Source organism: Rhyacophila brunnea, unplaced genomic scaffold, assembly GCF_057557595.1.
Source record: "Rhyacophila brunnea isolate RB1 unplaced genomic scaffold, BYU_Rbru_1.0 scaffold_12, whole genome shotgun sequence".
In the NCBI taxonomy this organism is placed as follows: domain Eukaryota; kingdom Metazoa; phylum Arthropoda; class Insecta; order Trichoptera; family Rhyacophilidae; genus Rhyacophila; species Rhyacophila brunnea.
The window spans coordinates 39,562,529-39,590,112 of NW_028232774.1; the positions used below are offsets into that span (position 1 = coordinate 39,562,529).

The window sequence follows — 27,584 nt, forward strand, 5'->3', positions numbered from 1 at the left end:
ATTGTACACCCCTTCTCGCGGAAGATGGTATTTCGAACAGAAACAAAGATAGCAGTTCCGATATTGATGCCAATGGAAACTTCGCCTGGTTTGAATATTACACCTGTTGTCATAATGCATATTAGCATGTTAATAATATTTATTATGGCAGATGAGTCGATAATTCGTAAGTAACGCGTGACTTACATACAATTTATTCCACCCGGCGTCTTATTTTTACCTCACTTTATTGAATTCCCCCTCCCCTCTCACATCACTCTTAAACGTGCAGAACCGCACATAGAATTTGTTATGCCAATCTATTTTATTTTAAATATTTTTATACTTAATGTGTTAAAACTATGAACTAACAAGCCCCTCCTTTGTAGTTAATCGCACTTTCGTTTTTAAACGAGGAACACCCCCAAATTTATCATTTTATTTTACGCTTCCGTGGTGTACGGATATTTTGATGCTTTTTATAATAAAAATATGTCTAAAACGATCAGGAGTGACGTTAGAATTATGATTAGTAAACTTTTTGTTTATTGCGAAGAAGAATGAGAGTCGATAAGTACATTATTTAAACACGCATTGCCGCCATGTCAGGTACGTCACTGAGAAGTCTTCTATATACGACTACAGCGACTTCCTGTTATCGACGAGATCTTGTTGTCGGACAGTAGTGCTAAAAACATTCGTTTGTCACACACAGTCCGATGAAAAAATCAATAAATATGCAAGACTAATGGATTAAATGGTTCATCAAACTGCGAATATGGTGCCGAGGAAACTGCGGAACATGTGATGGTCTGACGCTCGTTGCAACCAGATGCATCATTTATATTATGTTTCAAGCCAATGACGCGGGGATCACGGTGGCCAAGGCATGGTTGGGAAGAGTCTGGCCCATCTCTCTCACACGGGTAAGACATATTGAGAAAAATGGATTACATTGTATCCTTGTTTAGTGGCGGGAAATAGCAGGGGCTAGCACGCAAGTTTAATTCCCAATTGCACGAAAACTTTGAATGCTATTTATACACCACTATGTGGATGTAGGAAGCACAATATAGCCAACAGCACTCTTGAAACTGTGGATACCTTCAAAAACAGACTTTCTCTTAGGTATGCTTACGTACTACTGCAGTCTACAATTTAGAATAGATTTTTATTTAGGTACGTATTTTTTTTAGACTTGTACGAGGTATAAATGATAACTCTGCCATTCTGGGCAGTGTTGACCTGTGTCCCCCTGATAACTATCTTAGAAATAGGGAGCATCAGTTGTTTATTCTCCCAAGGTGCAGAACCAACCGTCCACTGATAATGCCAATAACTATGTTCAACCAAATTGCTTCGGGTGTTGATATATTCCACTTGCGTGAGCGTGAGCTTAGGTGGACGCTATTTTATAAATTCTTAAAATAGGGTTTCCTTAGCAAACTCGTTGTACGTCTTGTGACGTATAAAAGGAAGGGATGTGCAAGGTAAGGTGGGTATTGTGACAATTGATCAAATTGTAACGTAGGGAAAAGAGTAGTGGATTGGAATTGGATGGGAATTATGAGGGAACGGCAGGTGCGCCTGGGTATGGAGACCGTGGACATGGTATAGGAATACGGCAGAGCTATGAGACGCGGGGAAGCAGGGTCGTGGGTAGATTAACATTACCTCTAAAACCTCAGTCACCTGTCCGTTTGCTTTACTCATTCGGTTATTTCTGTAATATAAAATACATAGAAATGCAATGATGAATATCTCGGTTTGAGCGCCACTCTATGAAATGCATAGAGACAATAATGAAGGTGATTCAAATAAAACGCGGGTATTAACTGTTAACAGTAGTATAATTAATGTATAAGAATTACTAGCAGGCGAGAGTGTATAATAAGTTAATCGTTACGAGCGCCTATCATAGTATAATTTAGACAATTTAAATCACAAATAAATGCTAATTCGGTGGACCGCAACGTAAAGAATTACAATAAATATCACGATAAAATGATCTCAGCTCTCTTCGCCCTCGATTCCTTCCAAGGCGGAATCGAGAAGTGGCCCTCCATCTTGTGTTTTCATGGGTTTCGGGACCATGGGCTTCCTTCGGTCTCCATGGCCTGAGAGGGACGTCCTTCGGTTGTCGACCAGAAATCCAGTGCCATGATAACCGCTTCGAGACGTCAGAAACTGAGAACCATGTGTTTCGGCCAGAGGCCCGGAACTTAAGAGCCAGAGAGAGGTCTTCTTCGTATGAACGTCAAGATCTGAGAGAGTGAATCTCGCTTCGCCTTCGAGTTAAAGAGCGGTCCGCTTTTGCGCCGGAAATGGTTCAACCGCCCGTTGTTCAAACTAGTCGGCGTGCGCATGCGTACTCCGGTAGCCTTATCGCGTTGTGTTGCCATCATAACAAAAGTGTGGTCATGTAAATAACATGACATTCTTTGAACTACTATAGATGTATAATTGTATTTTCACTGCGTTTGTATGTTTATATTATGTTCTCTTTTTATATTTTCATTTTTATCCCTCTTATTATTTTTTCTACTTCTTTATAATAATGTTTCATGTCATGTTGTGAACGTCTTAAACTTATAATTTATAATGTCCACAATACGTAAAAAGTAAATAAATTGAAATTTAAGGCGATAAACTAAATGATGACAGCAGACTTCGATTAATCCTTGACAACAAATGTTGCTTTAGCCTCGATAAGTTTATCCGTTCCATGGAGCCAGTCATTTGAAGTGCGTCTTGTACAAGACATCCATAAGGCCAGTTGTCGTGTATTGTATGAGTCGGAATCCTGGTGCATGACAAAAACATACATGTAATTATGGGGATATTTGAACGTGGGATGCTCTGTGTTAATTTCGGACTCATCAATGACAGTCAGGGTGGAGAAGGAGATGCTACAAAGGGCTCTATGAGTTACACGAGTACCTGCATGTCGGTAATACTATTTATGTGAGATAATGGATGAGTCACGGGCGGTAAAATATAATTTTTAAATCCAGATGGCAGAAGAAGCATTTGCTGAAGATGGTTGGATAATGCTGAGGGCTACCTCAAAATATTGGGAGTAGGTATAAAACTGGATGGAAGCTAGCTGCCCAGGATTTGGTTTCCACGACCAAGACCCACACTGGGTTGTAGTGCCGGAGGAAGAAAGGTGATGTGAAAGTGATGGATGTTTGGATTCATACAAATAGACCCACGTGGTTACGTAGTTAAGAATGTTAAGATATTTTTACACTCTAAAAGGTCCATATTATGCTGCGTATTGACGCTGATAGTTTATTTTATAGAAATGTTTTAGTTATGTCATGTTTGTGACACCACAGATGATTTTATTTGCGCAGATACCATTTCTTCCGATGCACAAGAAGTTGACGGGCATACTTTATATAGACATTGTCTATGGTGGCTATTGATGACAGGGCTTAGATTGCTCCAAATTCTCTCATCAATTTGTTGCCCGCCCGAACCATCGAACCCTTTTTTACCCATGTGGTGCATTTACAGTGACGTTTCCTCTTCTGACATTCCGTCTTTTTATGCCGCATCGACGGTTTTTGAAGCCAGACCCGGCTGATATCGCTGAATCGGCTATCTGGATTCCTAGCCAGAAAGAAAGTAAAAAATGGAATGAAAAGTCAGGAATAGTGACACTTTGACACTTCTCGTGAAAATTGGAGCCCAAATGCTGGCACCTATACCTAATTCTTATATTCAGTAATTGCGAATCTGTCTACTTGCTTTTCCTTCCACCACCCGCCACGTCTCCACACCCGTTATGCACGCGTATACTGTGGCGTAACGAACGATAGGCGCTGTTCAAATTTGTGCCGAAAGTGTCCCAGGAGCAACTTCCCAAGACCTTGGTTGGCGTGCACTAGAGTGTGCGTGATCCCTACTTCCATATAATGTATTACGGTCAATAATTGAGATGAGATGAGAAAAGACCTTCTCGCTCGCCGTATAATGCCGCAAACTTTTTAAAAGCTGAGAAATTTTCCCTCGTAGATACCAAGTCGCAATGGCCGACCGGTTCAACTGAGGGTCGGACCGACTTGAGAAGCTCTTCCCTTTCAACCGACATATGGGGACACTCCCAGAGGATGTGATCGGCATCCTGCAATTCGCCACATAAGCAAGTCGGAGATTCTATTCTGAGAGAGCTTGGTGGCAAAACCACCGTGTCCGGTTAAGAACTGAGAAGTCCAATGGTCTGGAGTCAATCTGGTTATCTCCATGCGCCATTTTATATTAGGAAAAAACAAATGCGTTTGTCTGCCCTTGGAAGAAGTGGTCCATCGCCCCTGCCACGCACGCAGCGCCGTGTCATACACCAGGTCGCGTACAATAAGTTTTCTAGCGCACCGGCTAATGGATCCAAATCCTAAAGGCGGCGGCGATATAGAGATACCGCCAACCTCCGCCCCCAGACCCCCGAGCAAGAATCTGTCTACTGTCATTTTGTTTAGGTTATTATGAAGCATACTGCATAACTTGTCCAACGTTTTCTCTATATCGTGTGCTATATTCTATATATTTGCATTGTTATGTAACATTGTAACGAATCCCTGTATAGTCAGGTCGCCGCATGAAATTATGACTTCGAATCGTAGTGCAAGTTAGTAGTGTTAGTAGGTACGTATGCGTCTAATACAATGTGGTAACCTTCTGTTTGTACTAAATATTGTTCTTTGATCGAATATTTTGTTTATATTAGTTTAACATCCTACTTTTTTATTACTAAATAAAATTCAACCGCAAACAGTTAACTACAGTAAGGAAAAACCCTCAGCCCGCGGGAAGCATGCAGACACGTCACAATATTTATTTCGACTGACGAAATAGAATAAACGTGCAAAAAAAAAGAATATCTTAATAATTACCTAGAATTTTAATGAAACATTATATAATGGTTTCATTTGTACGTTAATTAAATTTTAAAATGTGTTCAGCTGTAAAAGGTATTATTGATATACCTACGGCATATTGTAAAATTATATATTGTCGTCGTTATAGCTTGGTGCGTGGCGCATATAATTATGAATGTGCAATCCTATTTTGTATTTAAATATTTAATTAATAATACTATGTTCTGACTCGGAGAGAATGTATCATTATTCATTAGCCACGATATTTACTCACAGATCATAAGTGGATAAGATGGCCCGGCCCTACTGATAAAAAGATTGTGCATCATAGCATAACTGCATTACTTTCGAATTATTAGTAATAACTAGCACTACCAGCACTGCGCCATGGCCTGACTATAGAAAGCCTTCACTTCGTAACAAATGGTTAATAAAATCATTACTACTTACTAATTTATTTTATAGTTCATTGTATTACACGAAATGGTAAGCAAATTCTCGGCTATTTTATTTTAATACTTGGCCGCTGGTAACAATAGTAAATGTAATAAAATAACAATAACTAATATTGAGAATCGATATGTACTGCCATATTATAACTACTTTTTATCGATCGATACGGAGAATCGCCTGACATTCAATTGACCTTATCAATTCTTGTCTACGATGAAAATCTTGTTCATAAAGCTTCGTAGCAAGGCGCCAGCTGAATACTGGAAAATACGGTGCAATCAAATATTATACTATCATTTCTCACATCAATACTAGGGTTTGCAATCCCGGACATTTCCAATCCCGGGACTTAGGGATTACTATCCCCGATCCCGAAATCCCGGCATTGTTGGAAACATACTATAGTCAGTGTTTGCACCAGACGAGGGCAGCTTCGTAGAACTGTTCCGTGTAGCAGATGACGAAGTGAAGTTGGCCTGATTGTGGCTATTCGCAGTAAGAATAGATTTTTTTCTCACATTTAGAGACATTCAATTAATTAATTTATTTATTTAAACAAACATTGAGTACATAACAGATTATTAATTTAAGACGTTGACAACATGATATTTGGAATGAAAGGATAAATAAAATAAAAACAACAATGGACGATAGTTTTCTCAGCAAGTACCTTTTTTTATTTGGAAAGTGGATTTGCTTTGTTTTATATTTTCTGCTTCACGGAAATTGTTTTTTTTTTAAACATAATAAAAACATTAGTCAACTAATCCCGGAATTCCAGTTTATTCGATCCCGGTATTTCGGGTTTCATAATTGCCAGGATTGCAAACCCTACTTAAACTTGATGTATGCTGTTTTTTCTGGAATATTACTGAGTGTATGAGGCGTTCAAATGAGGCTTCGATTCTTCACTAGCGGTCGAAATCGAAAATTTCATGAACCGGAGCGCACGATAATTTTCTAAAGATATATAATTTTATTGATATTATGTAAAAATAATTGTGTTCGATATTATTGTAATATGCCTATTTCGTTCAGATTCTTAAATGGAATAACAGTTTTTAAACTTGACGCATGAAAATGTTATTAGTGCCGCAGGCCAAACCTGGGCATATAAACACGTCTTAAATTCGAGTCTGACAAGTTCAGTATTAAAAATGAAATTAAATTAAACAAGTTAATGAATTTTATCTATTTTCTATAATTTCTGAATTGCACGAACCGGAACTGCGGTCCAGTCCGAGCCCTTGTCACCGACAGGTTTTTCTGCCCCTGAGGGGGGCGCTCCCATAAGGAGTAGTGCTCCCCAGCCGCTCGGTCTGACCTTGGTAGTCAATGTGCCACCGATGGAATGATGACGACCCTTGGCAAGGCTGAACAAAATATTTCATATGTTAAGTCCCGCAGTTGCTCTGACAGGTCCCACGGCTTCTCAGAGTGGACTGTGGATGGTTAGGCCGTATAGGTAATAGGTAAGATGGTATAGGGTTAAGGATTTTGAATCAAATATAAATATGCTTAGGTAATGGGTAATTAAATTAGATTAGATGTAATATAAGATTTGATTTGTTATTATAATAGGTATTGTAAATTGTAAAAACATGTAATGCAAAGGATAATAAAGTAATAAAGGGAGACTATAGATGGGCGTTAATGGTATATAATAATTAAGGTAGTTAAGATGTATGTAATGTTAAGGTATATAGTTCGATGTCGCTACGCGTCGTGCGTACACGGCACAATAATTGTTAACATATGCTCATAGGCCTGTTGCGAAAGCTCCCTTTTGTACATATGTGCAATCACAAAGCATAGCAACACGTAGGGCAATCATCGATCCGATTATAATCACGATCCCGCGTAATTAATGTTCATATTAAATTCGATTTTTAATATCCGCGGTTATTCCGCGCGCGGCGTTTCCGAATCGGTATTCTGGCAGCTTTCCTGCTCTGACATACGACGGCGTCTCTGTCGTATGTGTAGAAATCGATTTCGCGATACAAATTTGCTCGCTTTGCAGTGACAGAGCCCCTCTCGCTCGCGTGTATGACGGCATCACGCTCACGCGCGACGGGAGAATCGGATCAATGATTTTGGTCGATCAAGGAGACCACGTACTGGAATAAAGTGCGGGAAATCTTTGATCGGCGAAGTATGAGTATGTACTAAGCAATTATTACTGCCTATATGTTTGGTTGACGGAATAACATCCGTCAACTAGTCGTAAGTATGTGCCTGTAGCGACACCGAGCTATATTAGTTGTTAATATAAGAAAGATTGCGCGACCAGTACACTTACATATTCAAATAAAGTAACTTCCCCGCTTGATATTAATTAATATTAAGCATCCATTTTGTAGTCAGATTAACAATCTACCGAGTTCATGTTCTTAGACTAACGTCAAGTAGGTATTCAGGCCGTCGGGGCGCCTCAAAGTTGGACCCCCCAACGGTAGTTGGCCGAAGGATTGATATGCGCTGTCGTAGGCCTGGTGCCACAAATATGCCAATTTAACCACTGGCATATGACGCCCTATCATCCAGGCTAACTTTGTAGTACTCTTGTTTCTGAGTGAGAGGTACCTTCGCGCCGCTAGAGCCCGTAAAGCCGGCCGCCGCGCGAACGCCCCTCCCTCAGCCATGAGGAGCGCCACCGCGGAGGGGGTGTGCTGTATCGATAGGCAATTCAACCACGAATCCGTCGATGCCGCGCACGCCTTCGTAGGTGCGTTTTTCGTGGGGCTGGCCCAGAAACAATGCGGTACTGCTACATCAATTGCACACTCTCGGTACTGACAGGTACTCGAAGTATGTAAGTGACGCGCGAGCGACGCCGTCCATCGGCGAGCGCCGCCTTGCGCCTATACTTTTACTTAGTCGGTCCTTGCGTAGATTTCGCGGGTAATTAGTCATTGTACAATTTCCGCCAATCTCGTAAGGAAACCGTTAATTAATTTTGTCACCCTCAAAACGTTGAGCTAAGGGATGAAATCGGGCAGATTTGCATATAAACCCCCAATTATTAAATTCAATATCAGTCTTCGCTCGCATTAAGACCCTGAACCTGCGAAGGTCCGCGGCGTAACTTTTTCCGCATTTTTACATACAAGTCACCGAGACTTGTGAGGAGGTAATCGCCAAGGTACAAATACCTACTGGTCGATACCTAAACTCAATACCTACTGTCACTCTGACAGATCGCGGGCGAAGTGCCATCCATCGACTTAGCCGTTTTTTTTCGCGTATTCTTTTTTTTTTATCTTTCGATCATTGGACCCGGTCCTCAACCTTTCTCGACAAGGTCCTTTGCTCGCGCAATCTCGCTGCTGTTAGTGTAGAGATAATAATAAGACTTTAAATCCTAAGTTATAATAATAAGTGCTTTTTCTGACTTTTCTGTAATTAATTAATTTAGACATTTAATAAATATTGTGCCGTGATTGTGGTTATGGTCCTAATAAATTAGCATATACCATAGTAACATCGTGTTTCAATAACTATAATAAGTGCCTACCTGCTCTCCAAGAATTTGCATGTACCTCCACTCCAGGCCCGGAGCTAGCCGAGGATTCGGAGGCCTACACCCTGTTAATACATTGATAAATAATTACCTATCTATTTACATCTAGTCAGGAACTTTTTTGAGTTTTACCCAAAATTTCTTTGTATTAAATGGTTTTACCCCCCCCCCCCCGATTTCTAAGTAAACAAAAATTAAGATTGAATGAGGAGTGTTAATTAAATGAGTACATGTTATTTGTAAGTAAAAAAATAGTTATGAGCGGTTTGCACACTACCACATACTTTATGTTCTTTCAGAACATAACACGTGCAACTGCTTTGTATGAAAAATTATAAATAACCATAATATTATATTATAGCTACTGTTTTCAGACAACGTGCCCGTGAAACACTAATTTTGAGGTCGATTTACTTAACTTAAACTCACATATTCACTTGCATCACTTTAATCCTCAGGTCAAGATTTAATTAAATACTTGATAAACTACACGTGCTGTAATATTAATAGCATACATACAAAATGAATGAAAAGGAGTAACGAAGAAAAACAACTCGAAAACAAAAAATAGTGTTTATTGTTCATTTTTGAGAATACAGCGTTAATTATGACTTATTTCATGTCAGAGCAACTTTAATAATAGTTTAAAATCCTTGTTAACAATTTAATGTATGTTGTTGCAAAACCCAGTAGAATCCTTGTCGCGTCTTTGACTTTCATTAAATTTGTTTTTTTATGATTTAATCAGGAGATTTTAAAGTTTACGCCATTTGAGCTAATATACCCAAATTCTCTAATTAGTTTCTCAATTCTCTAATTCTCGGTTTAGTTTTTGCTTGCTTTTATATATTTACGAGATATCCGAGCAGGGCCGTTATGTAGTGACTGAAGAACCAATTCAGTCCGGTTATATTATGCAGTATTATCACTTATCACATAAAGGCCGAATTGTACTGGCAGATTCTCTCGCTGACCGTCTGTCACGATCGCCATTCGTACCCAATTATGAAATGTCCCAGATCGTTCTTCACGCATAACTCAATCGACGAACGGTGAACATTTTCAATTTATTCGTGAACGAAAAATAAAGATAATTTTATTTCGATCCAAAATATCATTTCACGTTCGGGGGCAATTGAAGCAGACAATCGACTTTGGACTCGGCCTGTGTAATTGAGCTTTATGTTTGAAATTTGTTTTAGTAACAAAGTCATCGTCGAAGTTATCTAGTTGTAGTATCTATTGAGATGATGAGTTATAATACTTATAATATAATAACGCATGTACACGTGCATGGATTTACTTGCAGCAATAGTGTGTATTTTAAACTATCGCGATAATAACTGTATACACGTAAAAATGCTGACTGTCTCGCCAATCCCATTCTTCAAGAGTAAGCGAGACGCGATGTTGTCATTTTATAGTACTATTTGACAGGTCGTGAAAATAGTTTAACCTCAAAATAAGTCTGCGCGGAGTAGTTCGTTTATTTACCGGCAGGCTCACCACTATCGTTCTACTGTGCAGGCGCAGATATCGAACGAATCCCAACTGTCACGTGACAATTCAGAAGCTTCCGATTTTTTTTGATTCATGCATGCAATTTTGCAACTTGCATGATAATACATGTGTACACGTGCATTATCTTGTTATTGCCGCGATAATACGTACTGTCAGTAGTAAATCCATGCACGTGTAAACTGGGTGTAATATTAAGGATAGATTATAGAGTCCAATTATTGCGGTGCAATGCATAGCTGGGAACCGAACCGAAACCCAATTCCAAAGTTCCACAATTATTTAAATATGAAAAAATTGTGAATTTATGATTTTTAACGTCCTGGCGGGATGGGAGAAGATGGGGTGAAAAACGCACGATATGCAATTTTAATAAGTACACTGACAATGGCTATCTAAGCGCGCGAAACTGGTGTTGGTTATTATTGGATTTTAAAATTTTGAATAAGTAAGTAGTAGCTAATGTATTTATTTTGTTTTATTTTATGTACATGGTGGATTTTTACCATACACAAAAAGCATTCGTCTTCCAAGTATAATATGCTAATTCAATTCATTTAACCATATTAGCAATGCAGTCTCCTTAACAATGCGAACATCCACGTAACGTTTTGATGCCGGATACGACAAATTTACCTTAAATAAGTGACAGCGCATCCCCAAAATTATGAATGCTGTCATAGTTTTGGATTTAGATTAGTCTAAATAAATTTAATACGCATGACAAACACTGTGATACGCCAAGTTATGATTCGTGCGCAATTCAATACTGGAATCCAGCAGAAATAATTCGTTTTAATTATCTATTATTGGTTTCGACCGCAGACGGGTTCGATCGTCGTAGCTGGGTGCCGACTCTACCATAATGTTAAATTGTTATTGTCGAGATGCCGCGACGTTCGTTTTCGTCAGCCATCTCGATTAATCGACAGCTGGTCTTTTGATTGATTCGCATGTAGGGTTGGCGAAACCCAGAATATGAGAGGTTAGCATAACATGTACACGTCCGTAGGCAATTCTTGCTCTTCTTCTGTCGTCTCCATGCGAGAGATGTACCCAGACTCTCTAGAACTTTTTTACATCACGGCACACTGGTGAATGGGATTTGTTCCGCGGCACACCAAATAAAAATGCCTTAAAAAGGAAATGTAACCTTATTAATATGAATAAAGAAAATCATAGTGTAGGTAACAATTTTTTTTAACATTTTAATATTTTATCAACAATAAATTATGTACGAGTACATAAGTAGTAATAATTTTATTAGTGCAAAGGATGCAATTGATTTTTAGAAAGTATTCTGTCAAAACGCGGCTCTACATTAGATAAACGAACACGTAACTCCCAGGGAACTCAGAAAAAAATGGGAACTAAAATACATAACGGGTATGGCGATTGCAGGTAACCGACTCGAGTAAGGAAGAATCCGAGTTAAACTTACACATGTGTCAAGAATACGTTTTACGTCGAATAGTGAAAACTACACTCGGTTTATGCATTTACGCTCATTTAATCTTGGTGTATTACACACACTATTGCACGTGCATAATGCGTCCTTCATTTTCGTAGGACACTCACACATTCAAAACCCTGCATCAATATGCGGCGTATTGAATATAGCCTAATTCTATTTATTATCTGTTCTGTGGTAACTCCTCACCTGAGGAGGCCAGGGCTCGACTTAGCTGTAGCGCCATCGAAGAAGAAGAACTCCTCATCTACCATCTGTAACCGCTCTCGTTTATTTTTATATCATTTCCATGAGCGCTAAAAGACCAAATTCGCAAAGATACTACCATCCAAACGGCAACAGAGATTTAATTGCTGTTGTAGCCAATCGAGGATATTGACTCCAAAGCGATATCCAAAATGCTGAAAACTCTAGCTCAAAAAACGAGGTTTCGTGCACAGGGTCGTTTTTTAGTTTCTATTAACCCACTGGTACATTTGATAATCAAGTGTTGGAAAATACTTGGAAAATAATGCAGAAAGAAGTTGTAATGTCCTCTGCATTTCTGGTAATTTTTTTAATTTGTTTGAGGAAGCGTCTACACCTGGGAAGCAATCAAGCTGTGAGTTTTTAGCTTTTCTGGTCCACAGGTCTAACCTGTCAGCGAAAGATTTTAATTTTCCTGTAATTGTAATGATGTTTTCGTTCGCTCCTTGCAGGCTTAAATTTAAAATGTTTAATTTCTCAAAAATATCATTAATAAATGTTACTTCCAGTTACCAATTATTGTCCTCGTGAAGAAAATCATAACGCATATTTTCAGCATCGAAAAAAGAAATTATTCCTGCTATAAGAGATGAATCGTGATAGTACTTTTCCTTTTGAGAGCCAACGTACTTGAGTATGAAGTAGAAAATTTTGAATGATTCTCTTTGTGCTTTGGGCAGGCCGTGAGCGATATAGTATGAATCATGTAATACAATGAAGTCATGCAGGTTTTTTCATGGTTATTGATTCTCCTTCAAAATCTCAATAAAATCATACAATATAACTGAATGTGCAGGTTTTTTTATATTTTCACGACTCTTAGGCCCCGTCCAGCATAGGCGCGTTCGGCGGAGCGTTGAGCGGCGCGCGCAACTCAAACGTGTAACTGTATAAACGTATAACCAAAGAAAGACATTGTCTACGAACATTTTCACACACGGTTATACGTTTGAGTTGCGCGCGCCGCTCAACGCTCCGCCGAACGCGCGTACACTGGTCGAGCGATTATGCCAGCCTATGGGTATATCGAGCGATAGACGCTTTGTACATAATATAATATATTGTAAAGCAATATAATATGTAGTGATGTTATCAGTTATCGCTAAGTTAGTTCAGCAAGATTAACTAGTAGGTACGTTGCTATAACAATGCTGATGGCTGCTTTGTGTGCACAGTAGATTTGTTACAGTTTTTATGTGTTAATGTTAATTAAAATAAATATTTATAATGACAATTTCTGTCGTTGCATGTCGGCTGTTTTTGCGTTTTTTCCCTCTTTTGTCTCTAATAGGTATAATATATCTGTCAGATAGAAAAACTTGTATCGTCTTGTATTTAATAATAATATTATATGATCACGCTATCCCTTTGTATTGTTATTTCTGATAGGGAGTAGATATTGCAAAATAAAATCAACTTAAATGCCTAACGACTTTCAGACATTCTTCCTGCGACGCTAACACAACAACTTTGAATGGATGAGTCGATCTTATTTGTTACGCCGTAGGATACCGAGACACGGCGGATAGTGGAGAGAAAGCATGGAAATAAAATATTCACTTCCCATTTCACATCACAGTTGCTTATTCCCTTAGGTCAGGGGTCGGCAAACTCTTGGACCAAAGGAGCAAAATATGAGTAGCACAATGGTTAAAAAAAATTCGAGAGCCATAATGTATATTTAAATGAATTAATTACATTTTATAATTATTAAGTGAAGAAGATTTCCCGAATAAAGCTAACGTAAATATATGTTTTTATTGTTGAAATTATAAATATAATTTTTACATAATATGAATTAACTTACATACAATTTTCACGACCTTCCTTTCATTTCATTGGAGAGTTTCTGTATGTTTGGTATGTAACTTGTAGTTTTTAATTTCAGGCGCGACTCCAAATTCTCATCGGTTATTTGACTTCTCTAAATGCTATTTATATTGTTCATGTTTGAAAATGATTGTTCACATGCATATTATGTAGACTCGCTTATGAGTCAAGAAAGCTATTCCATGTATTAAAAATCGTAGTACTATCTACCATTCTACCTTATTTAGTTTAGAGCGCTCCACTTGTGTTGTGAAATTAAATTGCATTTTTCTGTCTCAAAATCATCAATTTTGGTGGCAAGATCTACAAATTTGGAACTCCATAACTCTTTGCTTGTTAAATACGCCAATAAAATTGTATTTCAAAAGTGCTCGTGTCAATATCAAATGGAGAAAAATTTAATTTGTCGACTTTTGCAATGGGCGGATTTAAAACAACAACAATCATACCTTTTTGCATCAACCATCACGCAGGAAAAATTTGTCTCGCGATAATGTCATTATATCATAATATAATAAGTGTACAATCAATGACAAAAAATTAATATTGTGAATTTTGCAAAAGATTTTGTAAAAATTGTGAATTGGGAATTTGGCAAAGAGCCGCACGCCAATAGAAAAAGAGCCGCATGTGGCTCGCGAGCGGCGGTTTGCGACCCCTGCCTTAGGTCATTTAGGAGTATAATAATGAAAACGACTTCATATTATATTCGGCCTTCTTGCGCTCCCCTTCACGTTGGGCGAAGCATCGTAAATGTTGTCGCCCTTTGGTGCACGTACTAATATTGGGTATATGCCAGCAGTGGGCTTCACCAGTATTTCTCAACCTTTTTACACTTGCGGACCGAAGAAAATAGGACAAGTGTTTTGCGGACCGCTAACGCAGAAATAAAAATATATCATTTATATACCTAGCACCAATAACATTATTAATGGACAACGCACTCAATACAATAGCTAGCTAGTGAATTCGCGCATAGCGACATTCGCACATGTATAGGTAGACGTCACGCAATTTCCATTATGCGATATCACGCATCGGGAATTTATAGCAATATGACTTTTATTGTAATGGCGTTAGAACAGTGTTTCTAGTGTCAATGTTCATTTGAGCGAACGCGTTCGAACCGAACCATTCGGCAGACCCGAGAAAAAGCATCGGGAATTTATAGCAATATCACCTTTATTGTAATGGCGTTAGAACAGATTATGCCATTCGGCAGACCCGACAAAAAAGTGAGTGTCATTTTTTTCCAGATGCTTCGTCCATATTAATGTCATTGCCTAGCACGATCTGAATATTCCGGCTTTGCTCGGGCGATAAAAAGGTAATAAATGAAAATGATATTAAATTTGTGAAATTTTCAACTGCAAAGTTAAAAAAATGTAATTTTGTTTATTTTATAAATTCTATAGATAGTATAAAGCACTAATAAAAAAATGTTAAAACAGACATCAAACATAATATACAAAAAAAATATAATATAAAACTTCTATTGGTAATTTAAATAATCAGTAAATAGATACCTATGTAATAATGGAAATTCTGGAATTTTGAGAATAGGAGGTTTAACAATTTTAATGCGAAATCTGATGCTGCTTCTTTGCTATATTATTTTGATATCCGTGACTTCAGCGTTGTTTCTGAGAGACGAAGCGCTCCGTTCACATCCATTCGGTTTGTCTGTTTGGTTTTTATGACTGACATGGCCGAAAGAGTCTTCTCATAATATGAATATGCAGTCGAAAATGAGGACATTAATTTTATGGCTTTGTAACTAAGAGATGGATATCTCTGGAGATGGTTTTAAAACCATTAACAAAAACACAATCCATAAACACTCGCAAGTGCAGAGGTTTTGAAGATATTGGATTTTTTAGCATAGTCATTTGGATTTGGACGCCAAAAATTCGCGGACCACCATTAAATTATGGTGATATTAATATATTAATAAGCTTGTCCTTCGTTCTGTCAACTGCTCTCGGTTTATGCACTGACACTCATTCAACATTGGTGTTTTTGAAGGTTGCAACATACTCTATTGTATGTCTATAATGTGTGTTTCGTTTTCGTAGGACACTCACACATTCAAAACCCTGCTTCAAAATGTAGTGTATTGGGGGTATAGAATATTTGAATTATATTTATTATTCTGTTCTGTGGTCCTTGTAGTAATCGATCAAATACACATTGAAACAACATTTTTTGACCAGCCATGGGTTCGAGCCCGAAGCTCACGTCTTCGTATTTATACGAAGATGGCCACCGCTCTACGCATTCAGCCAACGCGGGTGTAAATCTGTCATATAACATATTCATAATGTTGTACAACACAGCATAAAACAATCTCCTTTATTTTTGTTTTAGGTTCATAATTGGACTGTGGAGCAGACTACAGAGTGGTTAGAAAAAAACGTGGAACTTCCGCAGTACACTAAGACATTTATTGATCACCGTGTTGCTGGGGCTACATTGCCTAGGTAAGTAGTATAATATTATATAGGTGCAGTATTATTGGATATTTTAACAAGACATCTTGTATTTGGTATCAAATAATTATATCGTTGCATTTGAGGAACCCAATCCCGAGCCAAAATATTGATTCTGGGATTTCGGGAATACAATTTGACGATCCCGGAATTGGCGTTTTTTCGATAGTTAATATTTTTTTTTTAATTTAAAATCGGTCAAAAATATCTAGTATAATTTATACTATTTAATACATTTAATGTCAATATTGTGTACGTTAAATCTAGGAAATAAATACATGGGTTTAATGGAGTAAATATTATTATAATAAAGATAATAATGTGTAAGCAAAACAGTTTTTTTTATTTAAGGGCGGACGTGCTGAGCGTGGGTCAAAATGGAACTTTTTTTCGATTTTCAAAGCATGATCCTGGACATTCCTTAAACGTTGTAGATAATCTATTTATATAATTTTGAAGCCTTATTATCCTTTATATTTATTTTAAACATTTGATGACTGCATAAAGTATTTTTATCATAAAATAGTATTCTTTTAAACCTCTCGCTCTAACGTTTTAGAATATAGTCATATTTCAGTACATAAATGTGCAGTGGTTACATTTATTAATTTTTAAACGCATTTATAAAACCATCAGTATAATTTATGTCGTCATTATTGTAGTGAAATATTTACGATAAAAAAATATATTGATAATCTCTGTGATCCCAAATTTGACAAGAATTAGGCATTTTATTATTCAAAAAATGGGCAAGATTAACACATTTGAAGATAATTCTAAAGATACTGATTATAAGCTATGTCTTTGACCATTCAAGTGTGATATTCGTTTCGTTTCGGGTTTACGTTTACTAATCCCGGGATTCAAAGGTATCGAAAGTTGTCCGGGATCCCGGGATTGGATTCCCTAGTTTCATTTATTATTTTTAAAGAATATTTTGTATTTTACAAAATTTGGCAGATTATCATTCGGTTTCCTTTTGCTAGAATGGCTGTCAACAACATGCAATACCTGAGCGGAGTGCTTGGCATCAAGGATCCCATCCACAAGCAGAAAATCGCCCTGAAGGCCATGGACGTCGTACTGTTTGGACCTCCCAAAGGTAATTCTTGCACCACTCAATTTTTTCTCATTCAATCACAAAGTAATTTCTAGAGCAGCGGTCGCCAAACTGTCGATCGCGTTAGACGCAGCGGTGCCAACTTGGCATTTAGCTGGCTAAATACGCACCTGGCTTATGGCGTCAATCTAGCAATATCACATAAGGCTTAATTTCCCACAAAAAAACCTAGAATAAATTTTACACCAATATGCTTGAAAATCAACATACTGGAATGTTGAACTTCTCCTTCAATTTATTTTGTTATTACAAAACATTGTTCGAAGTTATTATATATTTTTTTGAAGTGTAGTTTCTAAATATTTTTTTTAGTTGTAAGAAAATCAATCTAACGTTTTTTCTGCCAATTAGTTTATTTTTTTACCCTATCTGGCATTTTTTGTCAATGGCAATTATTGGCAACACTAGTTTGATGTAGTGTCCTAGAAGAAAAACAATCTAATTTTGTCAGTTTTGTAAATAATATTATACCTATTAAGTATTTAGGTACTTTGGTAATTATTAGTCTCAATCAATTTGGATATGAAAGAACATACATAATATTTTATAATATATCAGAAAAAATATCATAATATCAATAATAAAAAAATCCTTGGCGGATTTGTACCCACAGTTATATTATTCTGATTAAGTAACCTGTACAAGCACGTGGAAATTTACTTACAACTTTTTGCTTCTGATGTTTATCTAAAATTGCGATCATCTTTTGTGATTTTGAATCAGGGTGTCATCAATAGATGACGTACTTAATAAAAAGTCGTTTATACAATTATTATAACATGTATAAACGAAGTGGAATTCATTTTCGAAATGTTAAGTACAATAGAAATGAATTTAGACTGCTGAGAAACTGGTTTAGACATTAACACATGTATTATCCATTAAAATATGCGGCTTGTTTGGATCTACGTATCTACTACTTGTATGAGTCTGTGTTTTCTAACATGAAATTTAATTTAGAATATTATGCCGATCTGTTGACGGGTGAAATTTGTCATATGGAAATAAATGCTACCCTCGTACTTAGATTTTTTTTTTAATATTATTGTCATGTAGTTTTTTTATATATATTATGTAAAACTATCATAGAAAATTAAAGCCGATCGCGAGACATGACACTTTAAAGCAGTGCTCCGCAACCGGTGTGCCACGGCACACTGATGTGCCGCGAGACGATGCTAGATGTGCCGCGGAGCATTGCTTAAAAAAACTCAAATACTTTTGTATATTATACAATACTTACTTAATAGCCAAATTTGCGTATATGGCTGGCAATAAATACATTTGAGCACCTGCATGAACTTAATTAAACAACGTGATCTGATAAATTAGGATTTCTACAAATGTACCAAAGAACCTACCAGACCACCAATGAAAACAAGCAATTAATTTTGGATCCAACTCAAAAACATTAAACTTTGCTTCAAAAGAAATTTCATCATTACTTTCATACACTCAATATGACTGGAGTCGAAATCCTTTTGCAACCAATGCCGAAGATACTTTAGAAGCACTTATGCTATTTTCTGGATTTCGGTTAATAAAGAATATTCATGTATATCTGACAAGGCTACCAAGCTAAGTAAGTAAGGCTAAAAACTTTTACGTTCATTGAAGCAAGCTCAGGTATCATATTATTAATTAAATATATTATTGATAATACAAATATATGGGAATATGCACATTTGGTTCATCGTCATGTGTTATGTATATTTAATTATTTATCAAATAAGTATGTAATGTAATTTTAGTGCAGGTCCCCCACATGGTGGGGGGCTCTAGCCTGGGGGCCCAAGCTCAGGGAGGGGGCGGCGTGGCGTCAAGAAGATAAGTGGGATAATCACAAAATACAAATTTGCTCTAATAGTAAAAATACTTGACAAATAATTATTGTTAACCCGACAACTAACCATAATTCAAGTGGATGTATTAATAAATACAAAAAATCGCTGAACGTAGAATCAATACGATTTTACTTCTAACATCATTTGAAAAACGCTATTTTAAAGTATCTCACTGTCTTAAACCTTAGCAATATTTTTCTTTTTCGTAATAAACCAAAAGTTTACTGATAAGTAATAATTCTAACATCGCTCCTGATCGTTTTAGATATATTTTTATTATAAAAAGCTTCAAATTACGAAAATTCATAGATCCGTACACCACAGGAGCGTAAAATGAAATGATAACTTTGGGGCGTTTCTCATTCGACTAGCTGCACTGGAGGTGTTCACAGTTTTAACACGTGGACAAAAAGTTCTTGTTCAACAATACATATTTAACTCCTATGTCCGAAATATTTGCTGACCACTGCTATAAGATATTATCAGCTCCCTATAATTATTGAGAACCCCCAAATTGAATAAAATTCCGTTTATGTTTTGAAACCTAGTATTTAATCGAAGACTTTAATTCTAATTACATCATAAATTATAACATAATTTTGAATTCTGTTTGTTTTGAATATTTTTTTCAATGCTTGCTTTAAAAATATATGAATCTCAAATTTACCTTTATATCTCAGGACAGATAAATAAATAATAGTAGCCAGCCTGCTGTTCGTAAAATCTTTATAACATTTTTTTTTTATTATCGGCGGTATCGTACACAATTATTTTTAATTCGTTGGTTAAATAGTCGCCAGCTAAATGCTATCGCAAATCAATTTACAATAAAAATTACCTACAACGCAGCATAAAAATGTCATAAAACCAATGTTATGTTGCTAACAGTGATAGTGAATAGTGCCAATTTATAGAGATGGCGCTGGATTCCAATTTTTATAATATTATTTACGAATGAAAATCGGCCGAATATACCTACAGTATAATACATACCTATCTTCTATCGATGCTATTTTTTTTTAAGTAATATTTATGTAGTTCGACTGGCCAGTATAATAATATTCGTGGAATAAAATCTATTTTGCCATGTTTTTTTTAATGATTATTTTGATTATGGTCAGTCAGTCACATTAAAAAGTATTGTCCATTTTCTTAAACTTTTTAAGCATTATACTCCATTGAAAAAAGCTTTTCTTAAACCATCTATTTCACCCTTAACATTTTGTTAAACTGGCATAAAGCCCACCAAAAAAGCGCTCGATGCGCTCACTACTGAGTAGGCCCCCTCCCACCCGCGCATTACCCTTCACCTATGTAATAAGGGGCCCAAGAAGCACAAAATAATTATTATTATCAGCGGCTCTCATAACAAAGAAATAAAAATATTAAATTATTTCGGGGCCTGTAATTAGTATTCACGATGACATTATTCTACCAGCGAAATATCGGACACGCAATAAAATTAAACAATGAGTTCTCTGTTATTAAATAATGGCTTCTCGCCCGTCGATCGACGACGCTTCCAGAGCGTGATTTTGCTCGCCGCGTTCAATGAATGGACTACGTTGTATTTTCGTTCATTCGTATCGCCGAGAAGCCAAAAAACGATGACTCATGGGGCGGGCGCGCATAATGCGTCGTCAAATCCAGTGTGCGCTGGCGTATTTGATTACGTTGTATTTTCGATGATTTACGCGCCACTTGTGAAATTTTGCGCGAGAGCCCCACTTGCTGCGTTAAGTGGGTTTTACGCCTAACCCCCGTTTCAGACGGGACACCAGGTCGCGCTTGTATATAATAAGAAGGCCTTTGTATTCGAATAAAGGGCCTTTGTATTATGTTTATGAACGCCCAGAGCTAATGAGTCAACGCTTAATTTCGCGTTATAAATTAGAACATAAAACTGGCTGCGGTCATAAAAACATGTGTATCGGCGGCTTGAGAATGTAGCGGCCGAGGGAAAGTGTACCGGACACGCTTTGACTCATTAACTCGGGGCGTTCATAAACATAATACAAAGGCCCTTTTATTCGAATACAATAGCCTCCTTATTATATAAGAGCGCGACACCGGTGTCCCGTCTGAAACGGGCCTAAAACTAAGTACCTACTACTAAGATTTTTGACATAAGAGGATTTTTTTTTGACATAAGAGACACCAGTGAAACCTGTGACTGAACTGACGTGTATTTGGAAAAGTTATTCATTATAAATGTTAAAAATATGTACATATGACTATTTTTAATAACCCATTTAAAAATAAAATGACTTATGCATTAGCTTGATTTAATCGAAGATAGGTACACGTTTTCTTTAAGAGCGTGCTTCAGTGAAACGGCAAATAAATTTCAACAGTAGCTGCGACGAAATTTCTAACTAGTCGCCAATCGAAGACCGATAGTCGAGGTGTCTGCACGTCGATTTGTTTTGTCATGGCGTCGGATGAAAATATTCTTAAATCGTGTAAAGATGACTTAAAAACTTTACGTATGTACTTAAAAAAGAAAACATGTTAATGAATATACTATTATTATTAGTAATATAACAACAAACATAACATTACATGGACGCATGTTGGATTTTTATGACAAATTATATTTCGTTCGGCACGCGTCATTTGCACAATCCGCGCATCGCCTAGCCACGATCTTTTTAGACCATGCCTTAACTGAAGTATAGCCTTAAGACATCGAAATTAAGATATTTGCTTTTAAATGTACGTACATATTCCATGAAACCATCGATTAAATAAATATGGGTAAAATGTAGGTAATGGAAAAAGTAAGTCTAGTACGATCAATCACTATGGCGTGTTATTTTTATGACAAATGTGTGTATTTTGCGATGATTCGATAATTTTTCGTAAAAGCTTAATGTCCACTCTTAGTAGACGTTTAATCTCTTTATTGACATCTAATGAACAGCTGATAATAGCGTTAGTATGTAGGTAATACGTGTACCTACCACAATCATTATATTATTTATTATCTAGCTACAGTGGTTCCCAAAGTGGCGTTATCGGCCCCTATGTGATGTTGGAGCAATCCAGCCTTACCATTATACCCTTAGTTTTACTTAAAACAACATTTAGAAAACGATTCTGTAAAAAGTCCCACCGCCTTTAGCCCTAGCGATTTAGTGTCCACTCTTAGTAGACGTTTAATCTCTTTATTGACCTCTAATGAACAGCTGATAATAGCGTAAGTATGTAGGTACTACGTCTACCTACTACAATCATAATATTATTTATTATCTAGCAGTGGTTCCGAAAGTGGCGTAATCGGCCCCTATGTGATGTTGGAGCGTTCCAGCCTTACCCTTATACCATTAATTTTACTTGAAACAACATTTAGAAAACGATTCTGTAAAAAGTCCCACCGCCTTTAACCCTAGCGATAGGTAGGGGGGGCTCCAAAGATCCTGGCCTGGAGGCCCGCTTCCAGAGTGAGGGCCATGAATTTTCGGATGCAGTTTTGTAAACTAATAATATTATGTATCATTAGAAATTGCGCATTGACACGGCATTACACGCAAAATTTCAGTAGGTATGTGTGAGAAGTTACACATGTACACATTTTTAGCCACATTCAATATACCTACGTACCATATTAAATATAGATTAAATCATAGATTATCAAATTTAACAATCTTTCTATTTGAGAATCACTGCTTTGATTCCGTACAAAGTTTCAAGTGAGTATTTATCTCGTGATAAGAGAAGGAGAGAACTCTCACATAATGTTGATCGATTATCGTCTATAGGATTTTCCCAAATCAATGTTACACAATAATGTTGATTCTGGCTAAAGATGAATCTTTCTCTTATGCGCCGGCTAGACGGCAGCGATTTTCCTGCGCGGTATAGTCTGTGCAAAAAATACGGAACACTTTTACAGCACTTTTCGGCTTGCGCGAGCTACAGTTTTCTCGTCTCGGCTTCCCGATACAAACCGGTTTGCGCACGTAAGCTTGTGGTACCTAAAGCATGAGCATCTAGCCAGCGCTTTATAGAAATATAACACATATGCTCCGCATTTATGACAGTCATGACATTTCCCATTTTAATTCGGCAGCTCAAGAGATTCACAGGGAAAAGAATTTCCCTGACGTTCTTTATATAGTCACTCCATCGAGATTGGTATTGTTACCAACGTTTTAAATCAGGTCGACTAGTACATTTAAAGAGTTCTCGCATCGGGCTATTAAACTAGTGGGTCTATTCTATACACAAGGCAGATATCGGCGGCTATCGACGGTAGTTTATCATATTTATGTATTGAGTATTATAATTGTAATCTAAAAGTTATCACAGTCATGAACATAGAACATAGAACATAGCTCTTTTTGACAGTTTAGATGGTTAACTCATTGTAAATTGTAACAATTAACCCCCTCAATACATAAATATGATAAACTACCATCGATAACCGCCTTGTGTATAGAATATACCCAGCTATTACAGGCAATATTTTTAGTGAGTTGTCGCAAAAATGTTAAATATAGCGTCAGCCGTAATTTATGATTTACGATGCATTGAATAGTAGGTAGTTAACACCCCTCCAAAAAGCAGTCTTCGTAACTCGTTAGTTGTGTCAGCTGTCATAATAGCATCACTCATCACATCGCATTACGGTTTCCTTAAGTATTTTGTCTTTTGTTACATCCGCATAGTTTAGATTGTTTAGAATCTGTACGTACTTTTATGTTATTATTTTGACATTAAAAATATAATTTTCAGACGTTATTCTCGATGCTATGAATTACCCATTAAGGCTGGCATGGTAAATTTATAAAAATAAAATGATACATATTATTCAACTGTTTTTATTATTAAGTAATCTTTATTAGATTTAGGTAACATCCCAAAAGGTTCTCCTACCCTTTAGTTATGCCATACATGAAAAGTACAATCACAGTACAGATTAATAAAGAGAATTCGGATAGGCTATAACCCAATACATTACATTTTAAACCAGGGTTTTGAATGTGTGAGTGTCATACGAAAATGAAACACATTATAGACGTGCAATAGTGTATTATACAACCTTCAAATACACAAACATGAGCGTCGGTGCATAAACCGAGAGCAGTTGTCAGAACGAAGGACAAGCTTAGAATGACATAGTCTTGAAACATCTGACACACTTGACAGTATATCCCATATTCTTCCTCACTCGTAATCGGTTGTCTGTTACACCATACCCGTTAGGTATTTCAGTTCCCATTAATTCTGTGGTTCCTGAGTAACAATCCTTGCCACAGTTTGATGCAAGCTGCTTCTTCAAGTATTTATTATATTCTTTTTAGTTTGTCCAGACTTTTCCATTGGAATCGTTTTTGCGACACGGGTTTCGCCTTTGGGCGCGTCTTCAGACACTATGCACACTCAATTACAATTTAAATTCAAATTCCTTCAAGTACCTACCCTAAGAATAGTTTAAAACAGAGGATACTATTAATTTAACAATAAAATACGATGTTTAATCGTCACGGATCATGCAACATTTGCAGCAAACTAAATATTCTAATATGATTTATTTTTAGTATTTATTTATTCACTTTACGGTTACTGCATTCATTATTCACGAATGGATAAAAAAATCCAATGGCGAAACCCATTTGATTGGCTGCAAGCACTGATTATAAAGAACACGCTACAATCGCTAGTATTAATTGTAATATAAATAAAGTCGTTAGGTAGTAGGGTTAGAGGTACAATCGTGGGCCACCCTCCAGTGATGGGCCACTCAGCAGTAAAACACAAAAAATAGGTATTTAAAAACCTAAGTTATGGGTATTTGTTCCTATATGTGACTCACAACATCATATACTTCGGTTCTAGCACATTATTTCCTGTATAGGTAGCAGGACTGACCCTATAAGTGACCATTTTGTATACCAAGTCACACGTTTTGCATTTTGTCAGACAATTGCTTAACTTTTTGTTAAGGAAATAACATACTTTGGAAGGTAAGATCTCTTTAACTATATTACTAATTATACTTTTTATTTAATAATCGTTATGCTGGATATTCAAACATATAATTATGTTAAGTCTACGACTATTTTAAATTAAAATGACACATCTAGCTGGGTGGCCATTTACTGCACTAAATATATGTAGCAGTTGTATGATGGGCCGGGCTGGCCCATGACTGAAAAAATGGTTTTTTACTTTTAGTTAACTTTTTTATGCTAAATACAATATTTATAATGCACTATGGTACCTGCCGTTTTTATTTTTATGTTATTTTAATTTTAGACAGTCGTTGGCCACGTGGCCGATCACTGAATTTGTACTGGCCGATCACTGTATTTAGAAACATTTTGCTTCCCATTTCTTTCAGAATATCAAAATACTGAATAATTTAAGTTTAAATATGATGTTAAACTATAGATGATGCTGTTGCATACTTTTATAAAAATGGGGGATCACTATGTGAAGTTGCAAAAAAAAAAATCGGAGTGCTACCATACACAATACATTGGATATATTTTCTATCCGAATCTGGTTACTCTGTGAATAGAGTTTCCTATATTATTTATCGAAAGGCATAAGTCACATCTTATCTACCAAGTTAGTGAGCTTTGTCTAAAATTGTATTTGAAATAAATCTTATAGCACTATAATCCTAATGCATCTAGGATTCTTCAGCCTATAGATATAACTGTTTTCCCTCCAGTTAAAGCTGCAAAATATCGCAAAATGCTGTTTTCATCCTTAACGATTTAACGAATGTAGTGGGCAATTAAACAGAAGAGAAGCTTAAAAATAGTCAAAATACTAGCTGACGTAAACAGATAAAACATTTTTGTACCATACCTACCGATTGCGGAAAAACTTAATCAAATTAAGTCATCACCTGACAACAGCAAGAGCATAGAAAATATAACCCAATTAAATGTATCTAACGTGTCAGTGCCGTCAGAGAATGCAACATGGAAATAGATACTGAACGCATGGAAGAAATAAATGAACATATGGTTAATATATCTACAGTTCTAATTCAAACATTATCATGGCCTCAGATACCAAAAATAAACGATAAACATGTTTTACAAAGAGTTCCATTCGCCATCACTTCGCAAAAATATAGAGATATTTAAGATCAAAAAATGGAAAACAAGAAAAGTGCAGAGGAAGATAAAAAGAATAAAGACAAAAACCACACATTTTAATGAGGCAATTGAAAGTAGAGGCAATCAAAAATAATAAAGTTTAAAAAATGGCTGCCAAAATCGTTGTGCGATTTGTGAAATAATAATAAAACATCTTATTAAATTAGAATGTTCAGTATATAAAGATAGCTTCCATTCAAATTGCGTTCCAAAATCTCAGCAGGTCCATGTCCCAATTGAGATTGATGTTTTATTTAGTGACTCAGGTGATGAAGTATTCAACAGATAGGTCGATAATTTTCTAAGACCTTAGAATACACTCTCTGTCACTCTATCCTCTTTTATTACATCAACGGTGAGATAAAGGAGTATGTTTGTTGATTATATCATAAGATTAGACACGTTGATTCATTATTTTATTGAAAAGTAAGCCTTAGTTGTTTTTTAATTTATGCAGAAAAAGACGGGTGGCCCATCACTGTCTGGAAAGTGGCCGATCACTATCTGAGCGTGGCCCATCACTGTACTTTTTTCGATTTTTTTTTCATTTATATTTTTTGTAATAACCATGTTTGATATTATAAAATATGTACACATATATATCAATATACATGCTTTGCAAACACGAAAAAAATTGCATTTCAATAAAACCGCATTAATAAGCTTGTTCTGACCGATCAAAGCAAGCCATTCGCTTAACTGGCCCATCATTATACCTCTTACCCTACACGAGTTTTTTGTGATGCCGTGATCCTCCCCCCATGTCATCTTGCGAACGTCTTGAATTTATAACTTGTTGTCTTCACTTCGTGTAAAAATATAATTCTGATTGCGAGTGGGTAATAGTTTTTGCAATCTGCTCGCCCATTTGACCGGATATGCATGTACACTGTAAAAGCCGTTTGCAGGGTACGGCACCGACGAGCCGTATGTTATATTATGTTTCTGAATTGAGTTACATTATCCGTGATGGAATCCGATTCTTAATCTGTTAGATCAAGGAATGCTGTGGACGATTTTGACCAAACATGTGCTTACACATTATTTTATTATCACTCCGTGCACAGTTTGAACAGAATCACAAAACCATAATACACATGTAGATGCAAA

General features: G+C 36.5%; 1 protein-coding gene across 2 annotated transcripts in view; it reads left to right on the forward strand.

Moving 5' to 3' along the window:
• Positions 1–27,584, forward strand: part of Stim (stromal interaction molecule) — a 124,542-nt gene that overhangs the window by 46,908 nt on the left and 50,050 nt on the right. For both annotated transcript variants that reach the window (XM_085961280.1, XM_085961281.1), the window contains exons 4-5: positions 16,271–16,383; positions 17,379–17,494. In XM_085961280.1, the coding sequence (XP_085817406.1) occupies positions 16,271–16,383; positions 17,379–17,494 (229 nt within the window). The remainder of the gene's footprint in view (positions 1–16,270; positions 16,384–17,378; positions 17,495–27,584) is intronic.